This window comes from Scyliorhinus torazame, chromosome 5, assembly GCF_047496885.1.
Source record: "Scyliorhinus torazame isolate Kashiwa2021f chromosome 5, sScyTor2.1, whole genome shotgun sequence".
NCBI classification, from domain to species: domain Eukaryota; kingdom Metazoa; phylum Chordata; class Chondrichthyes; order Carcharhiniformes; family Scyliorhinidae; genus Scyliorhinus; species Scyliorhinus torazame.
The window spans coordinates 273,692,256-273,709,070 of record NC_092711.1 but is presented as its reverse complement, the minus strand read 5'-3'; the positions used below and the strand labels follow the sequence as shown (position 1 = coordinate 273,709,070).

The window sequence follows — 16,815 nt, the reverse complement described above, 5'->3', positions numbered from 1 at the left end:
CAACTTATTGAACTCCTGCCCCTTGCAATCTTTGTTAACATCGATGCACACTGGTTGTTATATTGCTTATCAAGATATGAAACTAATGGGGCTATTCTAATATATTGATTATGTGGAAATTGAAATTGTGAATGAATATGATTTATGAACATGATCACAGCATTGCAATGTTAACATGAGATACACGAATGCATAAACGTAGATATTTTGCTTTGTTAAATATATAATTTACAATTCACGTTGAATTTTGCCACCGAGGTGAGTTTTTAAAAAAAATCTGATTTGCGATTGTCCACAAAATCCACGCACAGCAGCTGGCAATGGCCAAGGGGAAAATGGGCAAGTCAACGCATTGGGTTGTAAACAAATAGGCAGATGAAGCTCGATTCGAGCCTGTAGAGGGAAGTGTCGAGTACTGAAGAAAATAGGGGGAGATTAAAAAAAAGAGAGAAAGAGACGCAGGATCATGAACGAGCGAGGTAGCAGTGAGGGGGAAAAGGGGTGGAGGAGGAGGAGGAGGATGAACCGTTTCCTGCTGTAGTTATCCTCTTGCAGGGGGGGGGGGTTGAATCCCGGGTCTGTTTTTTTTTGGGGGGGGGGTGGGTGGGGGGTTGCAGGGTGCTGTCATCCTTTTGAACACACAACGGCCCCCGGGGTTGACGGCATCGAGGGCAGGAGGAAGATCATCATGTTGGATTTCGTGATCCCACTGAGTGCCAGCGCCAGGCTGGAGAGCCTCATCCCTCACATCGAGAGGCTGTTCAGGGTGAGGATCAGCGCTGGGCCTGCGGCAGAGAGCAGCAGATGGATCCACATAGACCAGGCGGCAGAGGCACAGGAGGGGCTCAGGAAAGCAAAGGTAAGTGAGCCTCCCAGAGGGTAACGATCAAGCCGGCATGTTCCTAAAATTATCTTTCGCTTATTGAATTTAACTGATCCCTTTGTGGTTGAGATCGCGTGCCAAGGTTTGAGGGCGAGAGGGGGGGGGGGAGGAGATATATGAATCTGCACTTGTTGCTATGAGACGCACAAATAGCACCACCATGGCCTTTTGTGCTCCATAAATCATCCAGGCCTTTGGATGTTGGTTATTGCTGGATTTTGGTCTCTTGCACTTGTACTACATTTGGTCAAATAAAAATACTCTATATTCCTCAATAAAACTGCTTAATTTCTATCAGGGTGAAGGTAAATGTTTATTGATGCAGCGCTTCCAATTTTGCAGATTTTGTTTGAAATTACTGAAATGTATGCTTCGGGAAAATCATTTAAAAAATTTAGTTACCTTTTTCTCTGGCCAGCTGGGCTGCCGAACCTTTGAAATGCCATAATAGCTACAGCTGGCAGATAGTTTGAAAGAATCACTGCAACAGCTGGTTACCTGGCCAGGTAGAATTATCAATTGTTTTTAAAAATAACAATTTGAAAATAACACAATGAAGTGTGAGTATTTGCCTACCTGATTATTGTATTTATTAAAGATTCAGAAAATATTAATCAAAAATCAAATTGAGTGGTATATAAAGTGAAGTGGATAATGACTCTTTAAACTTCTTTGTATCTATCAATAGATGGAGGGAGAGAAAGATGTTCTGGGTGACGAATGCAATTGCACTATCGCTAAAAATCAAGTGATGGAATCTTGCACATTGTTTTATTTTGTTTAAGGCCTGATGATGAGGTGATTGGTAGGCTAGTTTATTTTGTTTAAGGCATGAGGATATGATTTGCCGGCTGATGTGTTCACTATTGTTCTTTTATTTTAGTTGTAAATCAAATCACTATTTTTATTGAACATAGTACAAAATTAAATGGACTTGATACTCTCGTCATTAATATTTTACATTATCAAGGAGCATCACTTGAAGTATTTTGCCAATGACACAGCGCTATACATTTAGTTTCCATTGTCACATTGAAGACATTTTACAATTTCATTATGAGGCTCTTGGTACGAGTGGTGCTGCATATTATTTTATCAGTCTAGTTGTGAAGAACAAATTGTTTTCTGGGACAGATTTTTGAAGAAAGAAAAACGCTAATCAGTGTTTTAACTATAGGCAATTAACTTATTCAGACCCGTGGTCAGATTATGTCATATGTGGGTATTCAGTTCCTATGGTATTCTCATAGTTTCGGAGCGGTCAAGGAGCTTATTTCAAATTCAAATATTGGAACTCAACTACGATATTGACCAAAATTTGATTTTGCAACAGGAGTTTTATCATTTTTAGGTGTTTTTAAAACTAAATCTCCTTTATTTCTTTCATGGGATGTCAGTTTTATTGCACATCCCTAATTGCCCTTGAAAAGGTGGTGGTGAGCCACTTCCTTGAACCACTGTGGTGTAAGTACACCCATAGTACCATTAGGAAGGCTGTTCCAGGATTTTGATCCAGCGAGAGTGAAGGAAAAGTGATCTAGTTCCATGTCAAGTGTGTGGCTTGGAGTGGAGCTTGCAGATGATGGTGTTCTCGGTACCCGTGTCCTAGGTGGTCGAGGCCAAGGGTTTGGAAGCTGCTATCAAAGGAGCCTTGGTGAGTTTCTGCAGTGCATCTTGTGGATGGCACACACACTGTGTGCCGTTGGTGGAGGGAGTGGGATGTTGAAGGTGATGGATTGGGTCCAATCAAGCACGCTGCTTTGTCCTGGATGGTGTCATGCTTCTTGAGTATTGTTGGAGGAGCTGCATTCATCCAGGCAAGTGAAGAGTATTCCATTACACACCTGACTTATGACTTGTAGATAAGTGAACAAACAGGCTTTGGGGAGTCAGGAGGCGGGTTACTCTCCACAGAATTCTCAGCCTCTGACCAGCGTTGTAGCCGTATTAGCAGTATTTGTACGGCTGGTCTTTAAAACAGCTTGAACACTACACCTTCCTAAATATAATATGTAACTGCCTTATAACATGTTGTTTTATTGAGGAGTGTAGGCCCATATCGTGCAGGACACCACAGAGGTTAAAATAAAAGAGAAAATTCAGCAAACCAGCAATTATTGATTGAGCAGCGTCAAGCTTGTGTTTAAATGCTTGAGGCTTGTAGAAGCAAAGAAAGAGATCCTGGTTGGAATTTACCGACCACCCTGCCGTGTGTTTTTTGGTGGCTGAGGCGGCCTGCCAGCGGGATCTACCGATCCCACCATTCGTCAACGCGATTTCCCGGGAAAGCCTGGAATTTCCCACCGGTGTGAACAGCTGGTAAATCCCACCCCCTGTGTTTTGAGGTCCTGTGTAAGAATGAGTTATAGATTGCATGATAAGCCATGAGTCCCACAAGTACCAATTTACCTTCAACAGCAGGAGAGCAGAGCTAACTGAGGTGCAGTCAGCTCTCCCAGATAGTAAACTAAATGGTTTACCTGTGAAAATGAATGAAAGTAGTAATTTTTTTTGTGGTGCATTTGTTAATGAGTTTCACATCCTTGAAATTCTGTACATTGACTGCAATGAAGACTGGGTTCATTTTTATTGAAGTTCTTTCTCTCAACATCACATTCTGTTTAAACAAGATAAGCACTGGATTCTCAGAATTAATTATTGGAGGACTTGGATTAATTATTTGATCTTGTCTTCCTCTTGTAAGATGCTCAAGGCTTGGAGGAAGTTAGGCTCTGTCGAGCAGCGAATATTTGAAACAAAGAGAAGCGTTATGCCCAGAATGTAGGACTTTCTTTTCGGATGGGAATAAATGGCCAAATTATTTGACTGCCTTGTTGGGTTTTTGCTTAGAAATGTTTTGAAAAATATTTGTAATTATGTATGCTTTATTGTTATAAATATTGAAACTATTCAGAACAATGATGTCTGACAACAATGAGAAGCATTAATTGACAGAAACAATACTTTTTGGATCATTGGAAAAGATTATGAAATCTTCCAAATTTGCACATTTCCAATCTGCAAACATAGATACAATCTCAAAGGTCTGCTGTGAGATTTCACTTTGAAAGTATAAGGTAAAAATCAAATTTTTGAAAATTCCAGACAAGTATGATCTTAACAGCTGTTAATGTAGCCTTTGTGAAACCTGTGTAATTTCCCACCTTGCCTGCTCCACTGTCCACTTTTAAATGTTACCACATTTTTTTCTGTGTCCTGCACTCACATCTTTGAAGTTAGCAGAGCTGCGGGTTTAGTAAGTTCTTTCCTCACTGTTGCTACAACATTGACTGATAAATGCTAAATTCTTATTGTCAATTTTTCAGTCTTGCCCAAATAAAGGAGGTAATTTTTCATCATGCGCTTTTCATATTGGCCAATCTTTGTTAAGGGCAAAGCATGTTTAACTAACTTGCATGAGCTTTTCGACAAAGCAACAGAGAGGGTTGATGAGTGTAATGCTGTTGATGTAGTATATGTTCACTTCCAAAAGGCGTTTAACACGGTGCCACAGGCTTGTGAGCAAAGTTATAGCTCATGGACTAAAAGGAACAGTAGCAACTTGGATACAAAATTGGGAGAGTGACAGAAAACAGAGAGTAGTGGTTCATGGATGTTTTTCGGGCTGGAAAAAACCTTTATAGTGGAGTTCCCCAAGGGTCAGTGTTAGGACCCCTGCTCTTCCTGATATATATTAATGACCTAGATACAGAGCACAATACCCAAATTTGAGAATGATACAAATCTTGGAAGTATTGTGAACGCTGGACGATTTTGTAGAACTTCAAAAGGACATAGATAAGTTAGTGGAGTGGGCAGAGAAGTGGCAGATTGAATTTAAAGCAGAAAAGCATGAAGTGATTCATATTGGTAGGAAGAACACCGAGAGACAATATAAAATAAAGGAGATGCCAGAGAAGCGGGATCTGGGTACATATGTAAATAAGTCATTGTAAGTGGCAGAACAGGTTGAATTAAGTGGTTAATAAAGCATATGACATCCTGGGCTATAGGGGCACAGAGTGTAAAAGCAAAGAGGTTATATTAAATTGCAGAGAACACTGGAACACTGGTTCACTCTCAACTGGAGCATTATGTCCTGTTCTGGGCTCTCCATTTTAGGAAGGATCTGAGGCATTAGAACATACAGAAAAGATTCACAAAGTCGGTTCCAAGGGATGAAGAACTTCAGTTATGTAGATAGATTGAAGAAGCTGGGACTGATCTCCTACGAGAAAAGGTTGAGTGGAGATTTGATAGAGGTATTCAAAATCATGAGAGATCTGAAACTGTTCTCATTGATTTAAGGATCAAGAACCTGAGGGCACAGATTTAAGTTAATTGGCAAAAGAACTAATTGTGGCATGAGGGAAAAACTTTCATCCAATGTCAACATCATGCACTTCCTCAATCAGTAAAATCCTTGTACTATTTAACAACAATGCAACTTATTAGGAAAACAAAGGTAGTTTTAAAGGATTTATATTTGTTTTGGTAAACATTGGGCAGCACGGTAGCACAATGGTTAGCACTGTCCCACAAGTCCCAAAAGACATGCTTGTTACGTGAATTGGACATTCTGAATTCTCCCTCAGAGTACCTGAACAGGCGCTGGAGTGTGGCGACTAGGGAAGTTCCCCTCCAAGTCACTGACCATCCTGAGTTGGAAATATATCACAGTTCCTTCACAGTCGCTGGGTCAGTACCCTGGAACTTGCTCCCTAATAGATAGCACAGTGGGTGTACCTACATCAAATGGACTGCAGCGGTTCAAGAAGGCAGCTCATCACCTTCTCAAGGGCAATTAGGGTTGGGCAAGAAACGCTGGCCGAGCCAGCGAAGCCCACATCCCATAAAAATGAATTTTAAAAACTTATCAGGACAAACACAAAAATGCCAAATTTCAAGCTATCACAACAATTTATACTACAGGCGAAAGGGGCGCTGATTGGTTGGCAAGTCGACTCCAGCCAGTGGAGAAAGAATTGGGCTCCCCAAGCTCCTCGGTAGTTCAAAAAGATGCAAGACTTGAATATATTCCTTTTGTTTACAACAAATGGGTTCATGTGTATGAATGTGTGTCACTTCTAGACACAGCCTGTCCATCTACAAGGCACAAGTCAAGAGTGTGAACGATTGCTCTCCAATTGCCTGGCAAGTGCGGTCCAACAGCAGTCAAGTAGCTCAACACTATCCAGGACTATCCAGGGTGCTTGATTGGCACCCTGCCCATCACCAATGCAGTGACAGCAGTGTGTACCATATACAAGATCCACTGTAGCAACGTACCACGTAAAGATTATCACCACAGCCCCCGAGGGCCACACGCTGCTCTCCCCTTTGAGAGTTGACTGGTGGTGATTTAACTTTGGGGTCACCACACCTCAGGCAAGGGGCAAGGTTGAGAAGGCGGGGCCTTCATGAATAACCTCAGCAGGGACGGCAATTGAATCCGTGCTTTTGGCTTCGCTCCGCACCATGAACCAGCCGTACAGCTAATTGACCCTTTGACAGCACATTCCAAATCCGCGACCTCTAACTGCGGAAGAACAAGAGCTGAACATGCATAGGAACACCGCCACCTGCTAGTTCTCCTCCAAGCCACACACCATCCTGACTTGGTACCATGTCCTTCACTGTTATTGGGTCAAAATCCTGGAATGCTCTCCATAACAGTACTGTAGGTGTACCTGCACCAGATGGACTGCAGCAATTTGAGAAGGTGGCTCACCACATTCTCGGTCAATTTGGGATGAGCAACAATTGCTGGTCTTGCCAGAAATGCTCACATCCCATGAAAGAATAAAATGAAGATTGAGAAAATCAACACATATATGTCACTGTTGGTTTGATGTTCAATGTACCATTCTTTCCAATGTATTAATCTGGGTTCAGCTTTCATTACTTCCTCTGAAATTAGATCTTTTACAATCCAATACTTTTTCCGTTTGGCTGTGTTTTTTTAATTTTCAATGTGAACTTAATTTAATCATGGCTGCTATTTCCCATGTGATCTGCCAAACTTCATGCCAATTACTTTGTGCTGTGACATCGCCAATTACCATACCAGCACTTTATCCGTCCTTGATGGACATGCCCTATACTGATAAAGGAAGCAGACTTGATATATTTTTAAGATCCACGTTTTGACCACAGACCTTTCTTAGTTTGACTCAAAGGCAGCATTCCTTTTTAAAAAAAATTTAGAGTACCCAATTAATTTTTTCCAAATAAGGGGCAATTTAGCATGCTGAGATATTAAACTGCAATCTTAGATCCTATGCCTTTTGTTTTAAATGCCAAAATGGCAAATGAACCCGGATCCATTGTCTCATCCCCATTTATGATAGATACCATTTTCAACAGTAGATAAATCACAGTTGTGGAACACCCGAACAGCAGGGCTATTTGAACTCCATACTGAGTTCAGCCACACCCCTTTTTCACTATAACAAGGCCTTAACCTGCAGTGTGAGAGTTTTGAATTTTTAGAGTAGTTGCAAAGGCTCTTGAAAGACAGATAAGGTCTGTAGAACTGTCATGATGTGACTTTATTTAAATTTCTAGTCTCTTTAAAAATTGAGGAACAGAGCTTGCATTTGTAAGCAAGAGGTTTAAAAAACTCAAGCTGTGAATTTATTTAAATCCCCAGCCCTTTAAAATAAAAAAGGCTGCCTGAGATGTTGACATTTCCCCAAAAGCTATTACTATGTGATCATTAATTCTTGGCTGCTTTCTACTGCTGTCATTTCCCAGTAGGACATCCTAAATTCACAGTTTAATTGACAGTTCAAAGAGATTATTTAAGCTTTAGCTGTCTTTGATAAAAGTTACGAATACAAATCTTTCATTTTTTTATGAAGGTACCTGACAGCATGTAAATGTTTTAAATTATCTTTCGGAAAAGTGAGTTTTCTTTTACTATATTAATAGCTATTTAGACCTATATTTTATTTTATCACAACATGGCTCCTAAGGTGGGCTCTTGGTATATACTGGATGAGTTGGCATGGAGGGTAAACAATAAAATCATGATGAGTCATATTCTGATGACACAATTCTAGTTTTTAAAATTTAAAAAAATATATATATTTATTCTTTCACAGGATTGTGTATTGCTGGCTGAGCCAGCATTTATTCTCCATCCCTAATTGATCTTGAGAAGAAGTGGTGAGCTGTCTTCTTTAACTCCTCATGTGGGATAGATATACCACAATGCTGTTAGGAAAGGAGTTCAAAGATTCTGACCCAGCGACAGTGAAGGAACAACGTTATAGTTCCATGTGACCTGGAGGGAAATGTCCAGGTGCTGGTGAGCATCAGTGGGTAGGTTATTGCTGAGTTTGCGCTGCTTATTCAAGAGTAGACTGTTGGGGTGGAATTGGCCAGGTTGTATTTGACCTTGTTTTTATGGACAGGACATACCGTGGCAATTTTCTAAGTGGTAGAGCCATTGGGTTTGGGAAGTGCTGTAGAAGGAGCCTTAGTGAGCTGCTGCAGTGCATCTTAAAGATGGTACACACTGCTACCGCTGTGAATCAGTGTGGAGGGGGTGAATCTCGATGGTGGTGGATGTGGTGTCAATGAGGTGGGCTGATTTGTCCTGGGTGGTGTCAAGTTTCTTGAGTGTTGCTAAATCTGTACTCATCCTGGCAAGTGCAGAGAACTCCATTACACTCCTGACTTGCGTCTTGTAGATGGTGAAGAGGCTTTGGTGAACCAGGAGGTGCGTTACTCGCCGCAGAGTTCTTTGCCTCTGGCCAGCTCTTGTAGCCACAGTATTTATATGGCTAGTCCAGTTCAGTTTCTAGAAGATGGTATCCTCCAGGATATTGATAGTGGTGGAATCAGTAATGTCAGTAATAAAATGTCAAGGAGAAAATGGTTAGATTCTCTCTTTTTGGATATGGTTATTGCCTGCCGCTATGCTATGTGATGCAAATGTAACTTGATACTTATCTGCCCAAGTCTAAATGTTGTCCAGGTCTTGCTGCATATGGACATGGACTGCTTTACTATCTGAGGAATTGCGAATGGTGCTGAACCTTGTGCAATCATCAATGATCATCCTCACTTCTGACCTTATGATGGAGGGAATGTCAGTGACGAAGCAGCTGAAGCTGCTTGGCCCTGCCTTAAGGTACTCCTTCAGCAGTGTCCTGGGATAGAGATGATTGACCTTCAACAATCACAACCATCTTTTGTGATAGGTGTGACTCCAACCGGTAGAGAATTCCTCCCCCCCCCCCCAATCTCGTTGACTCCAGTTTTGCTCCTTGATGCCTCACTTGGCCAAATGTGGCCTTGATGTCAAGGGCAGGCACTCTCACCTTACCTCTTGAGTTCAACTTTTTAATCCATGTTTGGACCAAGCCTGTAACTAAGGTCAGGAATTGAATTTCCCTAGTGGAATCCTAACTGAGGATATATACCGTGGCAATTTTCCACATTGCTGGGTAAATGCCAATGTTGTAGCTGTATTCGAACAGGTTGGCTAGGGACATGGCTAGTTCTGCAACACAAGTTTTCAGTACTATTGCCGGAATGCTGTCAGGCCCTATAGCCTTGGCAGTATTCACTGTTTTCAGCTATTTCTTGCTATCACACAGAGTGAATCGAATTGGCTGAAGACTGGGATCTGTTATGCTGTGATTAAGATGGATCATCCACTCGCCGCTTTTGGTTGAAGATTGTTAGAAACGTTTAAGCCTTGTCTTGCACTGATGGTGCTGGACTCCCCCACCATTGAAGTTGGGGGTTTTGTGGAGCCTCCTCTTCCATTTAGTTATCATTGTCCAACACATTCACGACTGAATGTGGCAGGTCTGCAAAGCTTAGGACGGATGCCTTGGACATGTTTGGTTATTGCATGCAGCATCCGCTGTTTGTCATGCAAGTAGTCCTGTGTTGTATCTTCACTAGGTTGACACCTCATTTTTAGGTATGCCTTGTGTTACTCCTGGCATGACCTCTTGCACTCTTCATTGAGCGAGGGGTTGTTCCCTGGCTTAATGGTAATGGTAAAGTGGGAATATGCAGAGCCATGAGATTGCAGATTATGGCTGAATGCAATTCTGCTGCTGTGATATTCCACAGTGCCTCATGGATGTCCAGTTTTGAAATGCTAGATCTGTTTGAAATCTATCCCATTCAGAAAGGTGGTAGTGCCACACAACTTGATGGAATGAATCTTGAATGTGAAGACGGGACTTCTCTCCACAAGTGATGTGCGGTGATCCCTCCTACTGTAATTGTCTTTGACAGATATATCTGCAACAGGTTGATGGGTGAGGTTATATTTAAGTTGTCAATGAAGTTTGTGTCTAAATTGTGAAATGGTGTTCGATACAGTGCTACACAACATACTTGTGAGCAAGACACTGGCTCATAGAATAAGAATAAAAAGGAAAGTAGGGACTGGGATAAGAAATTGGCTGAGTGACTGGAAGCAGAGGCTAGTGATAGAGGCAGGTTCAATCGAGGTACCCAACAGGGAATTGAATTGCCATCTGAAAAGAAACAATGTGCCAGGTTACAGGGTTAGGGAAGGAACGTTAGACTAGGTAGAATACGCTTTCAGAGAGCCAGTGCAGACTCCCTGGGCTGAATGACCTCCTGCACTGCCAAAGTTCGGTGATTCTGAGTCCTGCCTGCAGAATAGCAAAACCCATAGAGCAATGCCTGTGATTACCCAGAATTCCACACTGGTAAGTCTGGATTAGGCAAACTAAAGTTGTCATATGACCACGCCAACCAGTCAGAGTGGAGTTAGACCACACAAGTATGGTCTCCTGTGAAAAGAAGTGCAAAACCTACAGGTAGAGCTAAACCTGTAAGAAGGTTAAAAGTGTCGTTGATAGGGCAGTAAGGTGGCGCAGTGGGTTAGCCCTGCAGCCTCACGGCACCGAGGTCCCAGGTTCGATCCCGGCTCTGAGTCACTGTCCGTGTGGAGTTTGCACATTCTCCCCGTGTTTGCGTGGGTTTCACCCCACAACCCAAAAATGTGCAAGGTAGGTGGATTGAACGTGCTAAATTGCCCCTTAATTGGAAAACAATTAATTGGGTACACTAAATTTATTTTAAAAAGGAAGAAAAAAAAAGTGTTGTTGATTGGAGAGAAGGTGAACTTGTTACAGCAAGTGGAAAATCGTGGTGTGAAGGGGAAAGTGGGCATCACGAAGAGGTGGGAGTTTCCACCTATGATCTGGCACGGCATTATGAAATACAATGAGAAGATCTTGGAACAGTTTGACAAGCAGGCATTCTTTCCAGCAAGGAAGAGGATGAGAATGACTGCCAATGGGTCCAATGGATGTCTCTGCAGCAACGATTTGGGAAGCTTTGAAGGCAGTGGTCAGAGGGGAATTAATCTTGATACGGGCCCACAGAGAAAGGTTGAGAGGGATAGGTTAGTTGAGGAGACACTCCAGGTGGACAGGAGATACTCTGAGGCCCCGAACACGGGGTGACTGAGGGAGTGGCGGAGGTTACAGGCGGAGTTTGGGCTGTTGACATCAGGGAAAGCAGTGGAACAGCTGAGGAAGGCAAGAGGGGCGATTTATGAGTGTGGGGAAAAGGCAAGCAGAATGTTAGCGCACCAGCTCAGAAAAAGGGAGGCGGCCAGGGAGATATGGAGTGTAAAGAGTAGAGGTGGGATTACGGTCCTGGACCCAGTGGGGGTGAATGAGGTGTTTAAGGACTTTTACAGCAAATTATATGAGTCGGATCTCTCGGCTGGGATGGAGGGGATGAGATAGATTTTGGGTCAGTTGAGTTTCTCGAGGGTGGATGAGGATCTGGTGGAAGGGCTGGGAGCCCTAATTGAAATTGAGGAAATAATTGAGGGGCTGGAGGGCATGCAGTCTGGCAAGCCCCGGGGCCGGACGGCTACCCGGTGGAATTCTATAAGAGGTTTTCCGAGATATTGAGCCCACTGCTGGTAAGGACATTTAATGAAGCAAGAGAGAAGGGGCCCTCCCCCCAACAATGTTGCAGGCCTCGATTACATTGATCCTGAAGCGGGAGAAGGATCCGGAGCAATGCGGGTCATCCAGTCCAATTTCTCTACTGAATGTAGATGCCAAACTGCTGGCTAAGATACTGGCCACAAGGATAGAGGATTGTATCCTGGGGGTGATAGGGGAAGACCAGACGGGATTTGTAAAGGGCAGGCAACTAACGGCCAATGTTCAAAGGCTTTTAAATGTTATTATGATGCCCTCAGAAGGAGGGGAGATGGAGATGGTGGTAGCGATGGGTGCGGAGAAGGCCTTTGATCGGGTGGAATGGGATTACCTGTGGGAGGCGCTGGGAAGGTTTGGGTTTGGTGAGGGCTTCATTGACTGGGTGCAGTTGCTCTTTGAGTCACCTGTAGCGAGTGTGCGTACGACCCGGCTGAGGTCGGGGTATTTTAAACTACACCGAGGGACGAGGCAAGGGTGCCCCCTCTCCCTGCTACTGCTTGCTCTGGCCATAGAGCCATTGGCCATGGCGTTAAGAGCCTCTAGGAACTGGAAAGGGCTGGTTCGGGGGGGGGGGGGGGGGGAGCACTGGGTCTCGCTTTACGCCACTGACCTACTCTTGTATATTTCAGACCCGTTGGAGCTGATGAAGGAAGTTATGCAGATCCTCGGGGAATTTGGTAATTTTTCGGGGTATAAATTGAACATGGGGAAAAGCGAAATGTTCGCAATCCAGGCAAGAGGGCAGGAGAAGAGACTGGGAGAGCTGCCGTTCAGAATGGTAGGAAGGAGCTTTCGATATCTGGGAATCCTGGTGGCCCGGGAATGGGAGGCACTGCACAAGTTAAACCTATCCCGGCTCGTAGAACAAATCAAAGAGGACTTTAAGAGATGGGACATGCCTCCCGCTATTACTGGCGGGGAGGGTACAGACTGTGAAAATGACGGTCCTCCCCAGATTTCTGTTTGTCTTTCAGTGCCTCCCCATCTTCATCCCGAGGTTTTTTTTCAAGCGGGTGAATAAGGTTATTTCGGGCTTTGTGTGGGCGGGTAAAACCCCGTGAGTGAAGAAAGTGTTGCTGGAGCGCAGCCGGGGGAGGGTGGGTTGGCGCTGCCGAACTTTTGCAATTAATACTGGGCGGCTAATCTTGCCATGATTAGGAAATGGGTAGTGGGGGAGGGGTCGGCATGGGAGCGGATGGAGGTGGCATCATGTTAAGACACCAGTTTGGGAGCACTGATAACAGCACCTCTTCCGTTCTCGCCGGCCCGATACTCCACAAGTCCGGTGGTGGTGGCGGCTCTGAGAATCTGGGGGCAATGGAGGAGGTATAAGAGAGTGGAGGGAGCGTTTATTATAATCATCGGTTTGTACCGGGTAGGCTGGATGGTGGGTTCCGGAATTAGGAGGATGGGGGATCTATTTATAGACGAGAGCTTCCCCAGTCCCCACACATGACAGTGGCCCAGATGAGCAAGTTTTTTTGGGTAGAAGATAGGGGTGCGAGGTGCGCGGGAAGCCCAGCAAATCGTGTCCACATGTTATGGGTATCCCCGAAGCTTAGAGGGTTTTGGCAGGGTTACCCTAAGGCGATGTGCACGATAGTCAAAACACAGGTGGTGCTGAGACCGGAGGTGGCGATCTTTGGAGTGTCGGAAGAGCCGGGAGTTCAGGGGGCGAAAGAGGCCGACGTCTTGGCCTTTGCCTCCCTGGTAGCCCGGAGATGGATCTTATTAATGTGGAGGGACTCGAAGCCCCCGAGTGTAGAGACCTGGGTTAGTGACATGGCTGGGTTTCTCAGTCTCGAGAAAATAAAGTTCGCCTTAAGAGGGTCAATGGTTGGGTTCACCCGGAGGTAGCGGCTGTTCATCAACTTTCTCGAGGAAATGGCATCGGGCGGGGATTGGAAGAATGGGGGACCTGTTCATCGACGGGACGCTTGCGAGCCTAGGGGCACTGGAGGAGAAGTTCGAGTTACCCCCGGGAAATGCCTTTAGATATATGCAGGTGAGGGCTTTTGTGAGGCGACAGGTGAGGGAATTCCCGTTGCTCCTGGCACAAGAAGTTCAAGATAGGGTGATCTCGGGTGTATGGGTCGGGGAGGGCAAAGTGTCGGAAATACACCAGGAGTTGAAAGAAGAGGGGGAAGCGCTGGTAGAAGAATTGAAGGGTAAATGGGAGGAGGAACTGGGGGAGGAGATCGAGGAAGGTCTGTGGGCTGATGCCCTAGGTAGGGTTAATTCCTCCTCCTCGTGTGCCAGGCTCAGCCTGATACAATTTAAGGTGGTCCGCAGAGCGCACTTGACGGGGGCGAGGTTGAGTAGGTTCTTTGGGGTAGAGGACAGATGTGGAAGGTGCTCAGGGAGCCCGGTGAACCATGTCCATACGTTTTGGTCATGCCCGGCACTGGAAGGGTTCTGGAGAGGAGTGGCGGGAGCAATATCTCAGGTGGTGAAAGTCCGGGTCAAGCCAAGCTGGGGGCTAGCAATATTTGGAGTAGGGACGAACCGGGAGTGCAGGAGGCGAAAGAGGCCGGCATTCTGGCCTTTGCGTCCCTGGTAGCCCGACGAAGGATCTTGCTAATGTGGAAGGAGGCGAAGCCCCCCAGCCTGGAGGCCTGTATAAATGATATGGCTGGGTTCATAAAGTTGGAGAGGATTAAGTTCGCCTTGAGAGGGTCTGCGCAGGGGTTCTACAGGCGGTGGCAACCGTTCCTAGACTATCTCGCGGAGCGTTAGAGGAAGGTCGGTCAGCAGCAGCAGCAACCTTGGGGGAGGGGGGTGGTGGGGGGGTGGAGGGGACGTCCTGGGAGGGGAGGGAGGGGGGGGCTCAAGGGGGTACTGCCTGGGAGGGTGGATGAGCAAGAGATAACATGAAGGGTTGGGGAAACTGGCACGTACGGGTGAGGGCCAGTGTACAAAGCTGTGTAAATATATCATTTTGCCATGTATATATCTTGCTCTGCGCGATTTCTCGTTTTTTTTTGTTACGGGGGGGGCGGGGGGGGGGGTTATTGTGTGTAAGGGAGAAAAATTGTGTTAAAAAACTTTAATAAATATATTTTTTTTAAAAAAAACTTTCTCGAGGAAAATTAAAATGTCAGCAGAAGCTGAGGTGGGAGAGGGCCGGATTGTTGTTTTATGGTTGGGGTGTGTGAAGATTGTGATGGGGGTGAAAATGTTTATTGTACCATGTTTATGTTGCTGTTATTGTTATTATTATAAAAACTTGCAAATACCCTAATAAAAATATATTTTTTTAAAAATGGGTCCAACGGATGCTTATTTCCCTAGCTGAAACTGCAAAGCCATTTCACACTGCAGCCCAAACCACTGAACACGTTTGACTGTGTTGCCGACATGCTGGATTGTATCAAGCAAGCCCAAAGACAACATGTTAACTAGAAAAAAGGTTACAGAGTTTTCCAGAGCTAAATCTCAATATTTTTTGATGCAAAGATCTTCCCTTTTACAAGGCCAGGCCATTGTAAGGTGTGAACAATTGAACAAAGACGTTTTCACATTTACAGCTTTACTGTGTTTTCATGTGGCATTTGGATCTGTTGTTTTTGACATAGAATTTCTTTGTTGGCATTACGGGTTGCAGAGAAACTCATTCATGTGGGTATGGGGCTTCCTCGACTATCACGAATGTCCGATTAATGCCGATTGGTTGGGACTCACTTCTGCTTCAATTCATCGGGGTTTTATTGCAAGGTTGTGCATCAGTGAAACCACGGGCACAATTCACCCCACAAATGTTTAAGTGTCAGGTTAGCACTGCGAGGGTGCCCGTGTGCTGACCTGTCCCCGATCATACACGGGCTCCAATGGCCTCCAGAAACCCTGGAGTGGCCATCACACCTGATCTCCGCTTGTGGAGACCAATATTAATCGTCATCCTGGTGAAGCTTCGCTGGCATTGCCAGTGACGAGAATGAGGCCTCAAACGAGCTGCGCATATTTAGATGAGCCTGATTACTCATTTAAATGTGATTATCTGAATCACGCCCAGTGAGGGGGTGATCCAGATCACGTCGGATGCCCCGGGTCAGCTGACCCACGTGTGGTTCAGGGCCTGGCTTGAAGCCCGTTTTGGACCTCTCCCCTGATGCTCCCGGCGCAATGGGATCGGTGGCGGACCCAGTGGTGTAGAAAAATTGCGCCTCACATCTGGAGTTTTGCGTACAGTATTGGTCACCTTATTTAAGGCAGAATGTAAATGCATTGGAAGCAGTTCAGAGAAGATTTATTACACTAATATCTGGAATGGGCAGGTTGTCTTGTGAGGAAAGATTGGATAGGCTAGATGTATATCTGCTGGAGTTTAAAAGAATAATGATATAATATAATCTTTATTAGTGTCACAAGTAGGTTGTTATTATGATGCCCTTAAGAGCACCCGGAGGAAACCCACACAGCCATGGGGAGAACGTGCAGACTCCGCACAGACAGTGATCCAAGCCGGGAACACCTGGGTCCCTGGTGCTGTGAAGCAACTGTGCTAACCACTGTGCTACCATGCCGCCCATAAGTGGTGAGGGTAGACATGGAGAGGATGTTTCCTTTGTGGGAGAATGGGCTTGCCCATTTAAAACCAAAATTAGGCAAATTTTCTTCTGAGGGTCACAAGTCTTTGGAACTTTCTTCATGAAAAGGCGGTGGAAACAGAGTATTTGAATATTTTTAAGGCAGGTGAGATTCTTGGTAAGCAAGTGGGGGATATGTTATCAGGGGTAAGGGGGATGTCAATTTGAAGTTACTATCAGATCAGGCATAATCTTATTAAATGGTAGAGCAGGCTCAAAGGGCCGAATGGCTTGCTCTTGTGTCTTGTTCGTATGTTCACATTATATGTGATCCCTTAAATTCTGAGGAGAATGATGAAAAGAAATGTCTCTATTGAGGTAACTATTAGAACATAGAATGCATTGTCAGAGGAAATAGTTAAGGAAAAGACCATTTCCATGA

General features: G+C 44.8%; 1 protein-coding gene across 1 annotated transcript in view; it reads left to right on the top strand.

Moving 5' to 3' along the window:
- The first annotated feature begins 623 nt into the window (after positions 1-623).
- The window catches only part of zc3h12b (zinc finger CCCH-type containing 12B), a 153,028-nt gene continuing 136,836 nt past the window's right edge, over positions 624-16,815 (top strand). The window contains exon 1 of the mRNA XM_072505585.1: positions 624-859. Coding sequence (XP_072361686.1) covers positions 689-859 — 171 coding nt within the window. The 5' untranslated portion in view covers positions 624-688. The remainder of the gene's footprint in view (positions 860-16,815) is intronic.